The 22,641-nt window shown below is 40.3% G+C and overlaps 1 protein-coding gene across 2 annotated transcripts in view; it reads right to left on the bottom strand.

Moving 5' to 3' along the window:
- The window catches only part of LOC121708481 (flotillin-2a), a 31,623-nt gene extending 14,353 nt beyond the window's left edge, over nucleotides 1-17,270 (bottom strand). The window contains exons 1-3 of one of the 2 annotated variants that reach the window (XM_042091175.1): nucleotides 17,065-17,270; nucleotides 4,361-4,442; nucleotides 1,333-1,423 (exon numbers count right to left, since the gene is read on the bottom strand). In XM_042091175.1, the coding sequence (XP_041947109.1) occupies nucleotides 1,333-1,423; nucleotides 4,361-4,442; nucleotides 17,065-17,113 (222 nt within the window). In that variant the 5' untranslated portion in view covers nucleotides 17,114-17,270. Of the gene's footprint in view, nucleotides 1-390; nucleotides 482-1,332; nucleotides 1,424-4,360; nucleotides 4,443-17,064 lie in introns of both variants that reach the window. The other variant, XM_042091174.1, reaches the window with a different exon arrangement.
- Nucleotides 17,271-22,641: the final 5,371 nt, after the last annotated feature.

The following is a 22,641-nucleotide window of genomic DNA, read 5'->3' as shown; positions in this document are numbered from 1 at the left end:
TTCAGAAATTATTTCTTTCTGAAAAATAAATAAATAATAATAAATAAAAAAATACATGGCAATACATCCATCTCCATAAACATACAAGCATAGGGATCTAGTGTGAGCTTAGTTTTTAGTTCAGAGAGGGGAGATGATTGATCTTCACTTTGGCTATAGGAGAAATGTATAGCACTGCTAAACCATAAGCCATTCCTGAGAGTCTGAATAAGGTTGGAGGCAACCACTGTATGGGTCCAGCAAGGAGATTAACCCCAAACAAACAAACAAACAAACAAATAAATAAACAAACCAACCAACCAACCAAACAAACATAAAAAACAGTGGGAGGTTCTGAAGCGACCTGGATCTGGAAAAAGCATTCCTTAATGGCGATGTGAGGCAATTTACCTGTGCCACTCCAGTGACAGTTATAGCTACGCCCTCGGCTGTCTCTACATCATCACACTTGGGCTGCAGGGTCATAATCTCAAGGGTTATCCTGCGGAGAACGCAAAACAAAAAGAACCCAAAAGGTTTTGTATGTTCTAAAAGGAGCGTGTGTGAAAAAAGGCAGCGAATGGGGAAAAAAAGGCAGCGATAGGAAAACAAATAAACAAACAAACAAAGTAAATATGAGCAGCAGTCACTCCAGACACACATAACATAACCCAGGTGCATTGATAGTGAAATAGACAGCTTCTGAAGATGCAAGTTTACGAGTTAATGTTCAACTGCCGAGGTCTTACAGTATCTTCCACTGTCGAAATTATCCTTCATGGCAGAAATCAGCCATGATTTTTAAAGCTCAACCATTACACAACACAAATTCTTAATAGTTTCCTCCAAAGCCCCTATTCTGCACTGCACTAGTTGGAGTCCCCTTGATCTGATTGGCTAGTGCTTGCAGACACGATCAATTCCCAGAGCTTTGGGTGGTCAGAGAGTCTGGACATCAGAGCATTACTGGAGTAACAGCTGTTGGGACTGTGGGGAGAATTTAACAAACAGGTTCTTGGGTAAATTGTCTAGGGACTTTGGAGCATGCATTAGGTGTCAGTTACAACTGCATCTCCACAGACATACATGCCACTGTCCACTATCAAGGCACCAGGGTGAGACGCATTAGTGAGCCGACAAGAGTTATAGCCAAGCCCTGAAGAGGTTAGTAACTGTGGACTCTCTCCCTCTCACGTTTGGCTGTTGAAGGAGAAAGGAGTAAGAGGTAAGAGTGAGAAACCACACGATCGTCGGTCCTCAGCTTGTTTTCCAGTTTCATTTTATTCCAGAATCTCTCCATCTCAGTTGGACCCTCTGTTTATAGTTTTTTGTTGTTGTTTTGCGATGCATTACCTGAGCGACCCCTGTCACATCCAAGGGGACACCCTCCGAAGTTTCGATATCCTCGCAGCGACAGAGGATGGTGATTATCTCCAGAGACAGTCTACTCGGGCAGGCGGGTGAAGGAGGGAGCGACAGGAGAGGCAGGACAGCAAGTGTTACAAAAGCGGTTAAACTAAATCAGAAAACAGGGCAGGAGGCAAGGGTTAAGGGTCAAAGGTCAGGGAAGGAGTTCCTCATTCAACTATTTAAACAAATTATGACTCACAACATTAACTAATTTTTCCTTTTAAAGTTTTTAATCAAGGCCAAGCTGACCTTTTCAGAGGTCACTCAAAGCACTGGAATGAGCGTGTCAATGCGTGTCACTATTCCTGACAGCCAAAGATGGGAATGCCTCTACACATGCCTACACACCACAACCAATCAACTGGGATAAGTACTAGGCTATTTCAAGCTACAGTATTATAACAGCACCAGAAAAAACACACAGCAATGTAAAAGACTGTGCAACGTAGTGGTTCAATTTTACAAAGTATCCTAGTATAGGCCTAATCAAATAAAGACTTCAACACACGGGGGAAAAAAGCAAATGTTTTGAGCTGAGTGCAGGCATACTAGATAAGGAGAAAAACAAGATTCACCACAAAACCAGCTGGGGGTTTAGTGACAAACCTGGGTACGTTCACTCAGAGTAAGTTAAGTGATGAACCTTCTACAACAAGAGCCCTATGCCATTGTTTTGGAGAAGGAAGTCATACATCTTCTATTAGGAGGTTTACCACTTACTCTGAGTTAACTTACCCAGGCTTGTCACTAAACCATGTACTTGGAAAACCCCTCTGTTCTGCTCATGCTAAATAGCCTTGTTCTGTATGCACGTCTGATTCAACCAGCATTCCCCAAACTAGCACAAGACTTCACTGGTTGATTTCACAACCCAAACAACATACATTCTCACTAGTACCTTAGTATTTTACTAGTCCAGACTGACTGGGCATGCTTTTGCCCATTGGATCATGGCACATATCAATTGATAAGGCATGACAAAAGCATGGTAACCATGTCCCTGTCTCCTCCTTCCCAGACTCTAAACATAGCACCCTCTTGGTCTGCACTCACAGAATTAGATCAATATCCCGGCCATAGCATCCATTAAGGAGATTACAGCAAACAGGGAGTTGCCTCCCTTCCCCCACCTCACGTAGTCAGCTACACACCACAACTGCTACGCACCACAACTGCTACGACATCTCACAGGTTTCAGTGCAGACGGCTCAAGTCATCTATGTGCCACCATTAACCCGTCCCATTTTATTTATGAAGGAGTGCGCCCATTTAACCCAGAGAGGTGATTAAGCATTAAGATCACTGCATTCATATAATGTAGAATCTCCAGGTACCAAGAGGAGTAAAATACATGATTTAGGATAAACTAGTACATGACTGGGCAACAAGGTTAAGTCCACTCCTTTTTATGCATTAGTATACTGGTGATGCGACATGGGGACCGATGATTTGAGCCAGTCCTCTAACCCGGTCATTTCACTACAGAGAACCAACCCACATTAGAAAGATGAAACCTCTGTTGGTGTGTCAAGCATAGAATCCCAAAATTATGATACAAAAGAAAGACAAAGGCTCATGTGATCTCAAAGAAAGCAAGGCGGGTTATAATGGCAAGACACTGACAAACAAAAGTAAAGCATAGAAAATGTAAAAAAAAAGACAGACAAAATTGTTATGGTTGCAGACAAACAATCAGCTGCCAAATTGTATATCTTTATTTGCAATGTGTTAAGCTATAATGAATGGTACTTTCTATGAGAAAATGCAAAACATGTGTGTGTGTGTCACAGATTTTTTTTTTCCTTTTCTGGGGGAGAGTTCTCTCCATTGTTTACATCTACAGAAGGGCGTGGCTTTGCCACTGTCACAAGACGGGTTAGTGCAGTTGACCAAGCCAGGCTCTGCTTTCATTAAAATGTTGCCGCCCCCCCCAACAACATAGTGCAAGCCAGGCTCTGCTTTCATTAAAATGCTGCCCCCCCCCCCCCCCCAGATGAGGCGGCTAATTGTGGCTGAATGAATCTGTGCGGCCCTGACCTGAACTAATCCTCCGCCTAGCCCCATCCATGTTTATCTTTCCAGGGAGCGGACGGGCCTAGCAACTGAGTCTCCAGTGCTGTGCTGTGCAGCAACTGACAGGAGTGATGAGTTGTTTGTTTAGATAATGCCTTATGCTGCTGCCAAAGTGTAAGTAACTAAGGCCATTTCAGCTCAGACACAGTAATCTGCTTTGTTATAGCGCAATGAATCTGCTTGCAAAGCAGTTGCTGAATATGGAATGACATGTGCGTAGGTAATTGATTTCTCCTCTCCAAGAAAGTAAATTTATATAATGTAAATTAATGTATTTGTTGGTGTATAACATTTAGGATACTATCCCACAAAATAAAGCAAAAATAAGGCTCTACACTGCATTTTCCTATTCAATAACATGCCACGTCAGACACATTTCTTTCAGATTTTAGAATTACTTTGGTGAACCAATCTATCCCTAGTGTGTTGTTGTGCAAATTAAACGATGCAGTTAAAGCTGCAGTTGGCAAGATTTTTTTGATTATATTCACTGAAACCGACACTATGCTCCGACAGAACAACATAAATCAGCCGGTTTTAGAAAAAACCCCGCACTTCCACCTAGAGCCTGTTATTTGTTTTGCAAAAATCCACAGCTCCCGGTTTTTCTGGTCCAATCAGAGCAGGGCTAGTGAGATCTGACTGTCAATCACATTCTGGTGCAGTCGGGAGCGCACTGACGAGCACAAACTCAATGAGAGGGTGCTTGGTGGTAGTGGGGCAGGGGCATGAGAGTTGTAAACATTCAAAATTTTCCAAAAGTCCCCTCAATCTGTCAGACTTGCCAACTGCAGCTTTAAGTCGCTGGACTAAGTGATGCAGTGTTTTCAGTGATGGCAAAAGTAACAGTGACAGCAGTCCTGGGCTCTCGTGACGGGCAAAGTGATGCGGGACTTACCTCTGTATGTCTGTGACCAGCCACCACGCCCAGGCCCAGCCCCCAACCGTGTACGTCTTTGAGTCGGAGCCACAGCAGCCACCTAAAGAAACGGCACGATATGCACATGTGTGAGCCAAGCACTGCTCAGGGATAGAGGAAGCAAAGAGAAATACCACAGCACACATCCCATCATATCCACCCAGGCACAACTGTAACGTGCAGCAACCTTTTACAAAACACACAACATGGGTCCTGGAGTCCAGATGTCTCTGGGGAAATGAAAAAGTCACGCTAGACTAGAGCCGGAGTCGAGCAAGTGTTGCCCACACCAAATCTTCTGAGATTTAGTCTAATCCCCTCGCATCACATTTCCTTATTCCTGAATGCGGCCACTCCTAACTGGCACGCATCTCACAGGTGAAAAGGGTGGGGCTGACAAGCAGGAAATTAAAACTCCACAATCCTTTTTTTTTTTACTCCAACCAGCTGTAGTTGAAATACATATTGTAAGAAACAGTACAACAAGTAGCCTACAACAAGTAACTGTTTATATTTTATTTCCACACTTCACAAACATATCTTTCCCAATCAAATTTCAGGAGAAAAAAAAACACAGAAATCGATCATTATAGACCAAATAGCTATAGGGAATACATTCTATTTCCTAGAAGCTCCTCATTGCAGCTTCCTTCTCAGGTGTCAGTGGTATGGTCTTGGTGACAAAACAGAAGCACAGGTCACGTTATATGTCACACAGAGTTGACAGACAACACCCATTCTGCAGAACCCTGGGTCTTCCACTATTAAAATATTAGTAGTGTAGTGACTCATGTGTCTTTCAAACTACACATAACATGGACAGGCTAATTAAGTTTAAAGCAACCGGCAATGTAATGTAACAATATAATTAACAAGCTAACGATAAAAGGCAAATTGCTGTGTAGTGTTGCTTTGATGGGAACTGAATAGTGTTTTATCAATTCATGCTTCTTTTTCATTAAGATTTTCTGTTTGAATTCCGACAGTTTGTTTCACAACCATTTCATCACCAGTTCTCTTCTGAGCCAATGACACACAAGATCCTCTAACATAGGCTAGTACTTGTTGCCATATTTTGAGATCTCTATCCAGAGCGTGCCACAGAAACACAGTGCTATTATTGTCCCCTCCCCGTCTCAGTGGCGGCACTTGCAGACACTGGCTTTTTAGGCTACGGCAAAATTCTCAAATGACACTCACACCACAGTGGCTCAGCAGCAGCAGCTGTTCTGGTGCTAAAACGGGGGGGGGGGGGGGGGGGGGGGGAGCCACCACAGGAGAGGCTGGCAGTCCTGTTTGCCGTGAGGACTCGAGTCTCTCGTGTCTCTATCAGCTGATTGGCAGGCACCAAACAAAGCAACGTATGTCCGTTCTTGAAATCTTGAAATCTTCATCAGCTTCATCAGTAATAAAACCGTCTGCTGTCACAACATTCAATAATCTGATCTTCACAGGCACTGCGATAAAGCCCAGGTCTGAATTTGCCTATTTGAATACCACGTCTTAGGATGGTTACATAAGCAATGTGCACATAGAAACTTGTTAGAAATTTGCTAACTAGCCTATACAGCATATATGCACCCCATTAATGCCAATACATGCTACACTCCCTACAATGTGTTGAAAAATGGAGATTTGTAGACGAACCCACATTTACCCGTGGCAAGGAGGAAGTGCAACTGCTGATGAAGAAACATGGTATGACACGAGGACAATGGAACTATATTCAACACTCAGCTGCTTGGCCTTCTAGATATGACCAATAGTCTCTACATTTTGGTACCCATTGCTTTATTAACATGAGTGCACAGTATTTCATCCATGTAGCTAGTATTCTGGTAAGGATATCAAACTATAGCCCGTCTACAAACAGCTGTTGGATCTGTGATGTGAAACTGGATTGATCAATAATAATTTTCAGTCAGTCGCTGATGTGGTCATAGTGCTACATTCATTGTTCTTGTCAAGTGGCTCAGGGCTTTATATCCGTTCTGGCACCACAGCTTCTCCAAGGGCAGCGGTTCCCCATCTTTTTTAGGGGTTAGGTACCTTGCTCAAGGGCACTTCAGCCGTTCCTACTGGTCGGGGATTAAACCGGCAACCCAGCGATTCCAAGCCCGAAGCCCTAACCAGTAGGCCACGACTGCCCTGATCACGACTGATATAATCAGCTGATATGGTTGTATTCAGATCGGTATGAATTTACATTCAAGTCCACATCAGACTGAACAGCTTTTGTAATTGGCCTGATTTCTCCACTTCTTTCTTTTCAGTGGCTATAGCTCACAGAGGAGGTAGCATTTCATTTTCACATTCACAACATAAAACAAGCATGGACCTAAAATATTTAAAGTAAAAACGGTTTTGTGTGGCAGGGGACCTTTAAAAATATTTTTGTTTGCCGTAACCCAACCGACCCTGTCAATTTAGCACCGACCCAAATATTTATTTTTTTCCTTTTAGTCTGACCGACTTGCCAGTTGTACTGCAATCACCGATTTTTTTTTTACTCTTCAAACAACTAATACAAATGCAATAAAATAATATATATTTTAGTAAGTATTGTGAATATAAATTGCCTACATATAAAAGTAGGCTACAAAATCTGTGGGGTCATCTATGATGTTAACACCATTGGTTTACGCAGGTCACTACGCATTGGAATGATGTTTACACCCTTGGTTTACGTATGTCCCACTAGGCTCGTTTCCATACAGGCGTTCGGGGTAAAACCTAAGGAGGCTGGAACCTGCTCTCACTCGGTCCTCTCCTTGTGTTTCCATTAGAATTGAAGGACCCTGGTCAAACTCGCCAACCTCTGGAAGTTTCTTACAGGACCTACCCATATGCAGCTTTTGCTGCACATCACGACACTAACATGTCCATGTATACTGTATATTGTAGATGAGTATTGTAGTCAGATTTAAATATAACGTGGCCAAAAGCTATTGTAGCCTAATTGTTCCTGGTTAATAATTATCTCCAAATCAGTTATTTATGCCCATCTGCTCCGTCGTTTACCATACACAGAAGCTTTTGTTTCCTGAATCTTTACATTCAGACATTCAAATGATATTTCATTAAAAAAGCATACATATTTTCTCTATTTGCCTGTATGGTGTTTGCATGGGAAACACCCCAAAACATAATTTGGCACTAATTGCCAATTGGCATTGGCATAATTGTTGTTGTTTTGGGTATTTCTCATGCAGGCATCATGCAATGCAATGAAAGAATTGGGGGGGATTTGGGTTCGTGTTGGTGGGCCCTATGACCCCAAAGTCTGCCATGACAGGGCCGCAGGTCAAAGAAGTTTGAGAAAAGCCGTTTTAGTTGGTCTTTGGTTGAAATATAATGTTGCTTTGGACCTTTGGGTCTGTTCATTCTCCTCTGCTTGGAGCATTCCTCCATCCTAGGATACCATTAGCTCAGTTAAAACATTAATTTATATTTTAGATGTAAACATGGATCTCTGCCCACCCATTAAAAGGAAGACAGCTTTCTACCTCTTTCTGATTGGTTTTTAGTCCTCTCCTCTGCCAAAATATAAATAAAAATAAAAGTAACAACTACTTGAAACATTGATCTAGTAACCAATAATGCTGGGCATTCCAAGGTCTTTGTCACTAGTAAAGAAACCCTGGAGTGAATGCATGCAATTAACCTCTGTGTTTGGGTGTAAATAACTTCAGCTTGGGTTACAATGTTACAAAGCCATCTTACTATGGCAACTTGGCCTCTCTAACATTCTAGTATACAATGACTCCTTTTCCCCTAAAAGGTTAGGCAAAATGAAAAAAAAAAAAAAAAAAAAAAAATAATATGACACAGATATAATGATATGGAGAAGATTTGACTCCCACAGCAAACCATTATTTTGATTGCATTTTCTGATAGCAGCAGCAGGTGGGTAGCCTAACTGACGATTAGGCAATTCTCTCAATGTGTTAAAAGATAACTAGGCCTTTTCACCCCGCCTCCCCCACCGGCAGACATGATCTGCCAGTTTGCTAAATGTCAAGCTTTTGGCACATAGCCTACTTGAATTATTTGTCATTCTACAAGTGTAGCCTAAATGGGCACCAGAAAATGATTGTTAACGACATGAATTCCAATACAAATTTCAAGTTTTTGCCTGAAATTGCACTGTGCTTACTTATGAGGGAATTGTTCCCACCTCTTTAGGGGCCTACCATCAAATGTTTGACCTCTATAGAAAGCTGAGAACCTGTAGTTTTCGTAGGAAACAGTCAAAATAACTGTTATTTACTGACAGAGTTATAGAGGCTAGAATATCGTTTTTTCTTTCTGCCGGATTACAAGCACCTCTGAACTGACCACATGTCAGCCCTCTAGGGCTTAGAAACACAACTGAGCCCTAGCACCAGGTGTTGTGAAGCTGTGTACAAAAGTAGATCAATATACAGGGCTTAAATTTCACTGCGGGATTGCGGGTATTGCGCATAATTTGTTCAAGTCCCGCAACTCTAGCCATCATAATGCGAGAAATTCCCGCATACACTTTTACAGCCTGTCTGATGACGTTAATATAGCCTAATCATTAAGTGGCGTGAATGCGGTGCTATTGACCGGACTGATCAACTACCGAGTTGAATTGAACATAGCCTCATGCAGACGCACACACACACGGAGAGAGAGAGAGAGAGAGAGAGAGAGAGAGAGAGAGAGAGAGAGAGAGAGAGAGAGAGAGAGAGAGAGAGAGAGAGAGAGAGAGAGAACCACTTTGCGCTTACGCAAATAGGCTACGCTACCATGGCAAACTTTTACATGTGGAAAGAGCTCCTTGGTAACTATCCTGCTAGCTCAGTCAGGTCACGTCAACACTTGATCCCAGAAAGATTGTCTTCGACATGTTAGTTTTTTCAACATTTATTGTATCTAATGACATAGAAAACATAATGATTTGCATACACATACCGCACTGTGCACAACTTTTATTCACTAGCGACTATAGCCTAAAACCGTCAGGTTGAAGGGGGGCTAATTACTCCATAGAATTACTCTCACGTATTTTCTTAAAGTGACAGGCACTCAATTACACCTACTCATCAGCAATGTGCACTCAATTGGACCTACACACCACATTAAAGATATGCCTAAGTGTTATAGGTTAAACGTCAATATGAGGCATTCAAATGACTAAATATGTTTAGCTACTAGTAATTACTAGTAAAATGCTATACTTTAAAAAAATGCATTATTAAATAAATACACTCTATATGAATTCAAAAATATATGATAGAAACATATCACATAAGCTATCATTTTCAGTGTGTGTTTGTGTGTGTAGAGAGAGTCAAGCAGAATCTAGGATGTCCACTGTTGTGAATGATCCCACTACAGTATATATTACTGATGACGTCAGGGTGGTGGGGGCCCCAAAATCAAACACTTTTTTTGAAAAAGTATCGAAGTATTGAAATCGCAATTCTTGACTTGGTATCAGAATCGACCCCCCCTCCCCCCCAAATTGTGTAAATCCCCCCTACATTAATAACCTAAGGGGGGAATTCCCCCCCATTTTGAAAAATGAATTTTAAGCCCTGAATATAGAATGAAAATATGACTGCTTCAGACCATTATTTGCCAAGGTATGCTCATGCGTTTTGTAAAATGCCTATGGAAACTCCCCATAGTCTTTTGGTTATCCAAAATGCATACTTACAAACAAATGCTTACTGCACATGAACCCCTTTGTGTAGAAGCATAATCCTGGTCTCAAATGAAAGGTAACTACAAGTGGTGGTTTGGACCTCTTAATATTACTGGTGATACTGCTTTCACAAGATCAGGGGGTATTCCTGAAAGCAGGTTTACTTGCTTAACTGGGTATATTAATCCAGAGTAAGCGGTAAACCTGGGATTTCAGTTCCAAAATGATCAGGCTATATCAGGCCTTAGTCACTAAGGTAACATAGACTCTGAACTTATCTGGGTATGTTAACCCAGAGTAATCGGTAAACCTGATATTTCAGTTCCAAAACTTTCAAAAATGATCAGGCTATATGAAGACGCTACCATTTTTCAGCGGCATCCTTAATATAGCCTAGGCTACTTGAAAAACATTCTCCATCCCTACATTTCTAACGTTACGCATCGTTGATCAATTAGAATAGAATAAAATAAATCTTTAATGTAGCTAGCCTACACCATGGTGGACATTTGTCTTTAGCTCAGCAGACATACAAGACAGATGGATACAGACATTTTCGTAGTGTTGGAGACGCGTAAAGTTCCTGAGTTCCTGCGCAACTTCATTCGTTTTCATGGCCACAAACCCACGATGATCATTAAAGTGTAGTTTCACCAAATGGCAGGTCAGCATCACTTATTTTAAGTTTTCCAAATTTGCACCGACAATAGGCTATCTTTGCTGGTGAGCTTTCAATTAATGGGTCTTGGCTATTTCAAGCTTTCCTAACTTCATCGGCTTCATGGATGGGATGCAAGTGCCCATTAAAGCACTCATCCATAAACGAGGCAGATTATGTCCACATATTTCCACAGCATAAATGTCCAAGTAGGTCTAATGGATAGACTACAGGCCACTTCTATTTTTGGATGCTCTCTTAATGGTATTGGTGTTTAAAACACATTTTTATTTTAATAATTGCTAGATGGTATTTGATGCATCAAATCTTATCCCAAAGGTGGAAGCGAAATGGCCATGGTCAGTAGCCTACACGATGCCAGGATGTACCGGGTATTTAATTTGAGCAACACATTTCAGGGTGTGTTAGGCCTATATTGGAATATTATCAGATCTACTACAGGCTAATTAATGCGTAGACTCTAACTTGTGCAATATGTGCAATTACAGGAGAATTTGATGGGTAGCCTACGGGATACCTATGCCTTCCGACACTTTTTAATCACGATTAATCGCTGAATTCTTATAGTTAATCACGATTAATCACATATTTTATCATATGGTTAAAATTCTATTATTTTGCATTTCTGAACTTTCCAGGAGTCCATATTAACAATAAAGCAATTATTGTGTATCTTGATTGGGATTCAAATGAAAGCAAAGCAAGTTACTTTATTAACTGAACTTTAAGACGTAGGTCTATTTGATGTTTTTCAAATCAAATTTCAAAAGATGTGCAGTACACCTGAGGCAACACAATATTCTTCAGAAATTTAGCTGATATAAACTGAAATAAATGCTACCGCAGAAGTGCGTGCACAAAATGTAGGCCTACACACATTATAAAGGGCATAACAAACAGAAAATATTATATTCATTATCAGTTCAGTTGAAAATAAGGAAGTTTTCAACATGAGTGCATTGCCATTTTATAGGCCTACAGTCTATGGTGCACTGTCACTTGCCACACACATCAGCACCGAAGTTTTTAACAGGCAAACACTGGATGAACAATGGATTTTATGGAGCAGCGTCGACCAAATATAACTGAATAGTGATTTACACGGCGCCAAAGTGCGATGCTGGTGTGCGGAATCTAATGTAAATGAATGTCGAAAGCAGAGTGCATCGCAAATAGTAGCAGCCAAAGAGGAATGTTGATAACAGAACAAGTGACGGTGAAAGAATCTTTGGCGGCACACATTTAATAAGTCAGCCTAGGCTACTACTCTTTGGCCGGCTCGTAAGCCCAAACAAGTGTGTGCAGCATGCCTTTATGTAGCCTACTAACGGCGCATCATCATAAAGATACATTTAATCTGCATCACGTCCCATTTTAGAGGAAAACAAGTTAACATTATATCATTGATAGACAGCTAGTAATCACACGTTGACTTTACAGCCATTTTTAAATTCACAGGACATTCAATCATTTTACTAACACGGCAGTTATGAAGAATTATGTTTATGCAACTTACTCATGTCGAAACTATGTACATTACCAACCTAATTCGTTTGCAATACCTCATGTTGAGAACAAATTTAGCATGTACACTTATCATAATATCCCATGCAAAACGGTTAGCTTGCTAGCTAGCTAACTGTGGAACTTCAGTATAACATAGCCAATTATCTCACCTACTGTAGTTGTAGGAAATAGGCTACGTCCATATTACAAGTGATAGAATGAATGTGTGACTTATGTTTAGTAAGTTGATGTTATGACATGTAAAGTTAAGCTTGCTGAACTTAGTTATAGTCAGCCACGGGCAGTTTGACTGTGCCTATCGATACATTCGTGACACTCCTGTAAACTAGAAAGAGCAAACCATAGGAACATGGTCACATTAATCCCATAAACACACAGATAACTTACACCTTATTTTGTGCCTTTTATTCACGTTTGTTTCAAGATTTAGTAATAAGCCCTTTTCGCTGATGCAGCATAAGTTTCCATTATATCAGTCATCTTTTCCCTAAAAGGGGGTGTGTACGTGCAGCACACACAATGTTCCATTCCATTAGTCAGTGAGTATTGTTTAGTTTCCGGTCTAGCTAAATCCAGTGTGGTGTTGTAGTTGTTCTAACGTTACTAGTTGTTGCAACAGCATGTGAAAAAACTACAAAGTTTGTTTAACCAAAAAGAACGTTAATCTTGCGTTAAAAAATTGACGCCATTAAAATAGGTTTACGTTAACGCCGTTAATAACGCGTTTAACTGACAGCACTAGCAATTACAGATGAATTTGATGGGTATCCTACTGGGGGATAGAGGATTCCAATGCCTTCCGACACTCATCACCCCGTAGCTTACCTTGATTCCGATGCTGATACGCAAATAAGGTTTAACGTGTCCCACAGTAGAACCCGCACAACAGAAATTACATTTGGGATTCTCAAGGAGTCTATGACAAACTCAATAGACAAGGCAGGCTAGGCTGATTGAACTAACTGGTAACTGGTGTTTTGGAACCGACAGCTTGGGTTTAGTTGCCACAGGTTCAGACAACCCAGAGGTTAAGTTTTATCTCAGTGTTTGCTAAACCTCCTTTCTGGAATATCCCCCAGAGCTTCCACTCTTTCACAACACTAGTGACATTCATACACTCATTCTCTCAGTCAGCCAGTCCCGGTGTAGGCCGTTTCCCCAGAATTCCTGTTTCCGGTCAGTTCCTCTTAGCACAATAATCTGGTGTGGCCTACTGTACTTGAAGAGGGCAAAACAATATGATTTCTTCAAAACAGCAAAGGTTGTTCTAAACATTGCCTGTGTTCTTGGTGTTCACATGTGGACCAACAACAAGGTTGCATTCTTTGTGACGTTTAAGTGAAACTTGATCAACAACAACAAACTAATAACTAGGGTTGGGTACCGTTTGAATTTGAACAATTCCGATTTCTTATTTCGATTCCTAACGATTCTCAATTTGATGAGAGGCATGGTCAAAAAAAGTTTAGGATATTTTAAATGAGCTAGCTAATCAACGGTCTTTCTCAGGGTATTTGCACATTTTCCAAGTGCAAATTTAAAGACTTTTAAGACCTTTTCAAGACATCTAAATGAAACTTAAGACTATACCACGGCAAAAAGATATATATGACTGTTTATGCAATAGTTTTTTTTCCTACTAATTTTAACCCCCACCCCATTTTGGATGTCTACAGAAGTTACCAAATATATTTTGGCGAAAGAAAAATAATTGTGTGTGAATTACCTTCAAAGCTATAAATGGCCAATTTTAGGGTCTGGGCTGCTTGCTTTTGAAGCTGGATGTACATATTTGGTTTTGCTTACTGCTGAGGCTGACTGTTCTTCACCTGTGTCTGTAGAAACCTAGGCTACTTGCCAAAGACATGTGCACTGGACTGGATTCCCTTCAATATTTTTTTAAAAGTTAGACTAAGTTATTTACATATTTTAATAAGCCTACTTTATATAATTTACTATGTGCATCTATTGTCCAATATGCAGCACAGCAAATTAAAGTTAATCCACTACTTTACATTTTGCATACCAGTTGTATCTAAACCAACCAAAGCTTGACAGAAACATTGTAAAACCATTGACTAGTTTTAAATTAATTAAGAGACAGGTCCTCCTTGCATGATCCTGCTGAAAACTGCTGGTTTCATCTCAAGCACGCACGTATTATGAACGCACGTTTTTTTTTTGTAGCCAGTCGCCGACATTCAAAAAATATGCGGTTATAGTTCACAACTTTTGCGAAGTAGGCCTAGCCTACTGGGAAACGCTGGCAAGCAAGATGCTGGCAGATATTACAGGTAGGCTATTATAACTTAGACAGTTAGACAGACTTGGAAAGATGCAAACAGATCAACTTAACATACAGTATTTCCTCCTGATTGCGAAGCACTGCACATAATTTGACCAGCAGTCTTCGTGTCCATAGTTTGTGAAACGATGCTGCGTCCGAGCAGCGATTTTAGATGCCAAGCGCAACTCCAAAAAGGAGAACAAATGAGTGTCAGGACAGGGCTTTTAAAATCCATATGTCCGGCCTAAATTCGAACGTATGGCCAATCGCTCTTTCTCCCGCTCATTCTACCGTAGGCTTTCTCATTCCACGTAGGCTACCTGTATATCTCTCTGGCCTCAGCTACACCACGAAAATGTCAGGCATATTATTTTGTACATAGGCCTACTGTATTATTACCGTTTTCACACCTTTAACCACACCCGTGAAAAACATCTTCACTCTGCAACTACTACACTTCCTCCCGTAGCCTAATAGCCACTTATACCTACAATTGCGTTATAAATACACGAAACTGGATTGAGACATCACTCGCTCTCTTGCACTCACTGGCGGTCCCATACGCACATTTAATACCTCTCTTTCAAAAATTCAGTTGTATTTAAGACTATTTAGGAACCGCGGGAACCCTGCTTTCTGAATGAAATAGTCTGACCTTCTCCATGAATTTTAATTCTATGAACTATGCGCATCTTCGTTGGTGTTCAGCCGTTTCTTCTTCCGGTCGGCGGACTGGGAATCGAAACTAGGAATCGAAATTTAAACTTTTGAACGATTCCGGGAAAATTGCAAATATAGTCCCGGTTCCAACCAATACTCGATATTCGATACTCAAGCCTACTAATAACCGTGCAGAGTTGTGCAATAGTCTAAGCAGTCTCACATGTGATTAGACTATGTGTTGCATTAAAAACATTTCAAACATTCAAAATGGGGTACATTTCAAGGCAAAGGAACTAAGAATTTACTCTCAATTCCAGGGCAAATTCTGGGCATCTGGACTGCATTTTTAAATTGCAGGGCATTACAATAATATGCTTGAGTTTGAAAGCACATGAAGTATCATAGCCTATGTATGTAAATAGTGATGGTTGTTCTTATCACTAACCGCCAATTCAGCTTAACCAAATAAACTGATAAAAAGACTTGATAGGGCGAACCCACAAGTACCTCAATCAATATGACAATTGCATACCCTAATCTACATATCATGTCACAGCAGCACAAATCATGTCAAAGCCTACTGAAGATGACCAACTTCATTCACAACTTAATTAAATATTGTCTATTGCAACAAAACCAGAGCAGAGTGCCGTGTTCAGGGTTCCCACGCATTTTCACTGATAACGTTTCAAAATCTTTCCATGACATACCCAAACTGGCGCAAACTACTTCAAATCTTGTAACTTCGAAGCTATTGATTTTTTAGCCCCCTTTTTATGAAAAGATGACACTAACTTAAGCTTCCCAAAATAATCATTCAGTGGATATACGTTTGCCGAATACAGTAACATCTCAAAATGCAACCTGCCTGTGGCTGTGACCAAATTACCATCGATCGAAGACAAATTGCACTCAAACCAAACCAGTTCAGGGTTCAAACAAGTAACGTAGGTGTGCTATGAAACTAGCAGCTAATCAACGATGAATCAAGGGACATTCTCGCCAAAGGACAGTGACCATTTGACTGCCACGCCCTCTGACTTACAATTTTCTGTTGACAGTCACTTTAGAATCTGGTTTACAATTTAACGCTATGCTTAGCCTACTTGTTGAACAACTGTGTGACTTTCATACATCGTCATCTAACGTTAATTGAAATTGTAATTGCACGACAGAGCCGACAGATGCTGGTAAAAAACAAACACTGAAATGACCATACTAACCACTGTTTGCTAGCAAGGCTACTATGCAAGATGGACCAGAGACACTAAAAAGACTCCAACTGGTTCCTACTCAGGTTCTGCGAATGCTGGATGAATGGTCTTTCCTTAGGAAAGCTTCAGAACAGACACGACTTACAAACTGTAACACTGATTTAACTCAACGAAGATGCAGCGAGTAAACAGTACATTAAGTTATAACATTATTTTATTAAACTGAATTTGGTTACTTACATCCACGTCTAACGTTAATGTTAGCATAGGCAGTTTCATGTTCTAGCCGACTAAGTGACGATGGTTGACCACAACCAGCTAACTTAACGTTAATTTGTTTCCGTTGGATTTTAAGTATTACAGAATCAAACCTGGTTATGAAATTGCCAGTTTCTTACAAAACGCTTGAAGGGGAGGACAAGCACATTAATGTAATGTCGGTAAAACTGGTATGTAACGTTATCCTCATCGCTAGAAATTAATGTTATCTTTAACTGGATAGTGCTAAGCTTCGCTTTGCGAGACAGCTAACGTTGGCTACCTAGCTTCTAGGCGAACACACCGTGGGTAACGGAACGTTAATGGAAGAGCCCAACGCCATATAGTTTCCAACATGTGAAGTGGCCATTGATAACATACCTGATACCACCAACGCTTCATTTGGTCCTACTGTGTAGCAGTTCCCCATAGTGATGTCTCTGATTTAATTATCGCTGCAATATTGGTATACGGCTATCGCTACTTCGGTAGGGTTGAGCTTGGTAGTCGTGTCGAGCTAGTGTCTCCCACCTCACCTCATCATCCCACTATGTGCATGGGATCTGTTGTTTTCCCCACTACTCCCGCCCACCGAGTGGCTGGCACGCAAAGCCTGTAGGTAGGCGGAGCAAAATAGGGACAGTTCAGAAATGCATACACTGCATGAAAAGTGTAATTTTCGTCCCCATAAACGACCGGAGATCTCCCTCATTTTCGGTAGTTGACGACAATTTGCAATAGCTCTGCGAGACCCTCGTTTTTAAATGTGGAATGAGTTGGAGTAGCCTATATCTTAAGAGTTTCATTACATTAACTACATTGGTTGTTATCTTACTTAATGTAGGCCTAATATATTTCATTCGTCTTTCAGAGCCTCTCATGCTAGCATCTATTTTTGACATACTGTTGTCAAGCAACATGATAATGTGTCCGAAAATGATGTTCCTGATTACAGAGGGACAATAGCCTAACATATTTGATGAAAATACGGCCTCAGACATGGCCATAGAATGAAAGAGACTGCTTCTGGTCTGCATTAAAAGCAAGGGGATTTGTTAACCCCCCCACAACCACACCACACCCTCGTGCTTTCTGAGTTCCAGGAAGTGGCCCCTAATGAAGTAGGCCTAGGCTATCTTGCTCTGCTTATTATTACAGCTTTGCTGTAAGAGGCCCATTTCTCATTCAAAGAGGCTGGATAGGACCAGGATAGGACCCACCCATCAATGTTGTTGTACGTGCAGACAGTGCTCCCTGCTGGTCAAATTTAGGAGTTGATTGGCATTATAGTCAACAATTTTGCATTTCCATTTACAGTTTTTGCCCATTGCTTAGGCTACACGCTAAAAAGAATGCTTAGACCAAAGCTTCAAAACCTTAAACTTCTTGTAACCATACTTTAAACACAATGTAACCGCACTTGAAACACATTTTGTGCTTTGCACTTTGTTTGCAATTCTGCAACACACTTATAGCGAAACACATTGTTTCTTACATTAGACACTTTGTTCAAGAACGATATCTCTTGTAATAATTGGGAAAACACTTCTATTCAAAATGCAAAACACATCTGGTAGCCTAATTGGAAATACCCACACAGATACACTTATACAGAAAATTGAAATACTTCAGGTAAGCTATTGTGTACCTATCTGTTCAACTGTGTAGCCTACATTGTGCACCGTACAGTGCATGCAGTAATTTCACAATATTCTACTTGTCCCTTATTCCTCATTTCTAAAACCCATCTAATAATTCGGTTACACTTTACTTGACAGTATCTACATACAGAGGTGGAAAAAGTACGAAAACATTGTACTCAAGTAAAAGTACCAATACCTTGATGAAATATTATTCAAGTACAAGTTAAAATACTGATCTGAAAATGTCCTCAAGTAAAAGTAAAAAGTAGTTAATTTAAAATGTTAAAAACTTTTTTTGTTGGGGGGGGAGTACCAGAACAACCAGTTTTACCAGAGACTTTCTAATACAGAGATACAGCACTAAAAAAATCCTCCATAGTAATGAATGGGGTTAGTTTGTAACGCCAATATGGCAGTTGTCTACACATATCACAACCCTTCCGCATAAAATAGATGCACAATAAGTGCCCAAAAAGCATTGCAATATGGCCGCCGAGTGGAGGTACTTGCCTAAAAGGACTTTGGTCCTAGCTCGAGTTGCTGCAGCCAGCAGCTAAGGCAGCCATGTTCATGCTCCCAGTGTGTAGCGCTGTAGCTGCAGCAACTCGAGCTAGGTAAAACCGATTGTTTCAGTTTTGTTCATACCGACACGTTGAGAAATGGAGATCTATGTGAAAAATCTTTCTCCTTTAAGTTTGAGCAGTAGTTGATTTTCAAAGTTAGTTGCACTTATCCTTGGGTCGCTTTGCAGTGAACAGTAATCCAGCACAACTGAAAAGCCCCTCACAGGCAGCTGAGGCAGGCAGGCCAATGTTGAGGAGAGGGCCCTTGAAAAGTGGAATACGGGGGGCACAACATTTTCACCAGGCATTAGTAATAACTCAGGTAATCCACACATAAAAAATCCAAACAACTCCATAAGTAGAGTCATGTGTAATGAAGTGGAATAACACAGGGAAAAAGTATTGAACACGCTAAGAAAAAGCACTAAGGAAAGGGAAGGAACGAGCTGGAATCTGTAAGTAGTTAGAGAGTAGTTATCCTTTCTATCTGTGCAAATTAATATAAGCTTGGTTAGTAGCCTACATATTGATGGGCTATAAAAATGTTTTTCATTACCAAGGTGTCACACAAGAAACATTTCATGATGGATAAAAGCAAAAAGCTGTCCCAAGACCTTTGCAACCTTATTGTTGCAAAACATATCAATGAAACTGGTTACAGATGCATTTCAAAACTTCAGAATCTTCCAGTAAGCAGCATGGGAGCCATTATCTGCAAGTGGAAGAAACATCACTGCATCATCAACCGGCCATGCACAGGATCTCCTCGCAATATTTCTGACCAGGGAGTCAGAAGGATAGTCAATTCCAAGAGCCAAGGACCACTCGGAGAAAGCTCCAGAAAGACTCGAAGGCAGCCAATTCAATTAAATAGTTCTGGAAGTAACTAAAGATCAGGATTCACAAGAGGGACCCCTGGAATCTGTTTAGAACAATGGGCCAAAATCACCTGATACTGTGACTAATACGTTTTGTCATAGCCTAGGAAATGTCTTGAAGCTGTCTTTACAAACAAAGGCTTTGAAGAAATGTCAGTAGGCACGTTCAATCCTTTTTTCTTGTGTCATTCCACTTTAATACACATAACTCTTATGTTTGGATTTTTTATATGTGTGTTAATATAATGTGTGGTGAACATTTCGAATAGACTCACTGGAAGTTTAGGCTAATTACTGAAAAAAAAAAAAAAAGCGTTCAATACTTATTTCCACCATATATTTATTTTACCTGAATATTTTAACTTCCAAATTAAATGTCAAAATGAATGTCAGACGAAATTTAAAGTTTGACAGACTGGATTTTGTATACAAAACACAGTGAAAACTGTAAGGTCACTCTCACTCTCCCTTGCTAGAGCTAAATGGTTTAGTCCGCCTGCACGATTCATAAGGTAGGCTAGTCTATCTTTTGTTTATTTAGTTGAGCATCGCTAGTGGACCGCTAATTGTTGTGCTGCTGGTGCAATGTCTTTCTCCAAGAAAGCCAAGTCAGGTTACTAAAAACAAAGGCCAAAACAGGAAAGAGAGACATCAAGATAAGGGGAAACAACTGCTAATAAACCTTCCAAAGAAAGGAGAGCACAAACGTCAAAACACGAAATCCCATGGTGTTTGCTTAAATATCTCCGCAATCATTAGTGCTAAAACGAACTGAGACAACCCATTGAAATAGCGGAAAATACACTTTCATAGGTTATAAGCTACTACACATGTAATCTGATGTATTTCGTGATCCAGCTCCATCTCCATCACTTTCCGAAAGACTGCATGGCGCCAGCTTGATTAATGTCCTGTTGTAGGTTACATGCTGATCATTATCACTAGGCTAGTGGTTTAGGGCGCTTTTTTGTCTCCCTTTCTGTTTTCGTTAGTCTTAACATTTTTTTTTTTACTCAAGTAAGGGATGGGATTTTTGATGTGGTGAAGTAGGCTACAATACTTCACTCAAAATGTAATCAAGTAAAATTTGTAGATGTAGAGGGTTGTATGTGGCCAGATCCCAACTGATGGCAGGATATATAAACATATATCTCTTCCAATTACATTTTCCTGGAGTTATGTTTTGTTTCATTTTTGTTTTGTTTACAGTACATTACAGTTATTGTCGATTGCTTACACACTTTTTGCAGAATTTGGCTCACTGTGTCCCCGGATATGTCCCCTTTTCTTGATTGATTTAATTTGGCCTTTTTTACAATAATTTACAAAAATCCCCTCTTCAATGTCAAAGTAAAAGCAGATTACAAAGTAATGTTAATGAATTAAAAATATATAATAAAAAATAAGTGATTACATAAAAAACTTAAGTCAAGCCAATTGGTGCTAGTAGTCTCACAAATAGTTAAATGGAATGAAATGTGTATATAGTATAGTAATATAAAGACACTGTGTCTGGAAGATCCAGTCACTGATCAATCAGTATCTCTGGCTACAATTCCACCATGAAGACAAAATAACACACTTCAAACAACTCAGAGAAATGGTTATTGAAAAGCATATGTGGGGGGATGGATAAAAAACACACATCCAGAGCTCAGTGAAATTCATCATTAAGGAATGTAAGGAATATGGCAAATGTGTTAATCTGCCTAGAGCAGGTCTTCACAACAAACTGAGTAACCGTTCAAGAGAAATACTGCTGGAGGAGGCCACCAAGACATCTGACAACTCTGAAGGAGTTGAAAGCTTCAGCAGCCAAGATGGGGGAAGCTCTGCACACAACAACTATTGCCTGAGTTCTGCAGTCAAAGCTCTATTGGCGAGTGGCAAAGCTCATATTAAAGGTACACTATGAAGGTTTAGGTATTTTTGGAGACTGTAGAGTTATTTCTAGAGTCAGGTTATACAGTATCTCACAAAAGTGAGTACACCCTTCACATTTTTGTAAATATTGTATTATATCTTTTTATAGGACAACACTGAAGAAAGGACACTTTGCTACAATGTAAAATAGTCAGTGCAGCTTGTGTAAGTGTAAATTTACTGTCCCCTCAAAATAACTCAATATACAGCCATTAAAGCTGCTAGCAACAAAAGTGAGTACACCCCTAAGTGAAAATGTCCAAATTAGGGCCAATTAGCCATTTAGCCATCCCTCCCTCGGCGTCATGTGACTTGTTAGTGTTTTTTAAACATGTTGCTGGCATGAAATTCAAAATTATCATATATTTTCCATGGAATAGTCAAATATTTCATTTTCAACATTTGATATGTTCTCTATGTCCTTTTTGCTGCTAATTATGGGTTTACAAGACTTGTATATTATCACATTCTGTTTTTATTTGCATTTCACGGAACGTCCCAACTTTTTCTAATTTGGGGTTGTAAGAAACAGTGTGTTGTCTTTTGCAAAAAAGTGTGTTGCAGAATTGCAAACAAAGTACAAAGCAGAAAATGTGTTTAATCTGACCTTTCAGTTGGATTGCCTGAAGCTATTTGCCAAGATGAACTTAATGCACCTGGAATCCACTTGATCTTGAGCTTCACCTTAGCACAGTAGAAGTCATCTCTTGCAAATGTGTTCACACTTCATTGGTTTAAATGGGGTTTTACAAACGGAAGTTCGGGAGGAGTGTGACAGAATTTACCACGCCTCCGTCAGGTTATTTATTCGCAGTCTACCTGCCGAAGTTGCAGTATCGGTGTTACTCCGCTCGCAACCCACCACCTCCCCTTACCATACCTGTCAACATTTAGCTTTCCAAAAACGGGAGATTTTTTTTCTCGGGGGGGGTTTATACCGGATCTGTGTTT

This window comes from Alosa sapidissima, chromosome 5 (assembly GCF_018492685.1).
Source record: "Alosa sapidissima isolate fAloSap1 chromosome 5, fAloSap1.pri, whole genome shotgun sequence".
In the NCBI taxonomy this organism is placed as follows: Eukaryota; Metazoa; Chordata; class Actinopteri; order Clupeiformes; family Clupeidae; genus Alosa; species Alosa sapidissima.
This window is presented reverse-complemented; position numbering and strand designations above follow the sequence as displayed.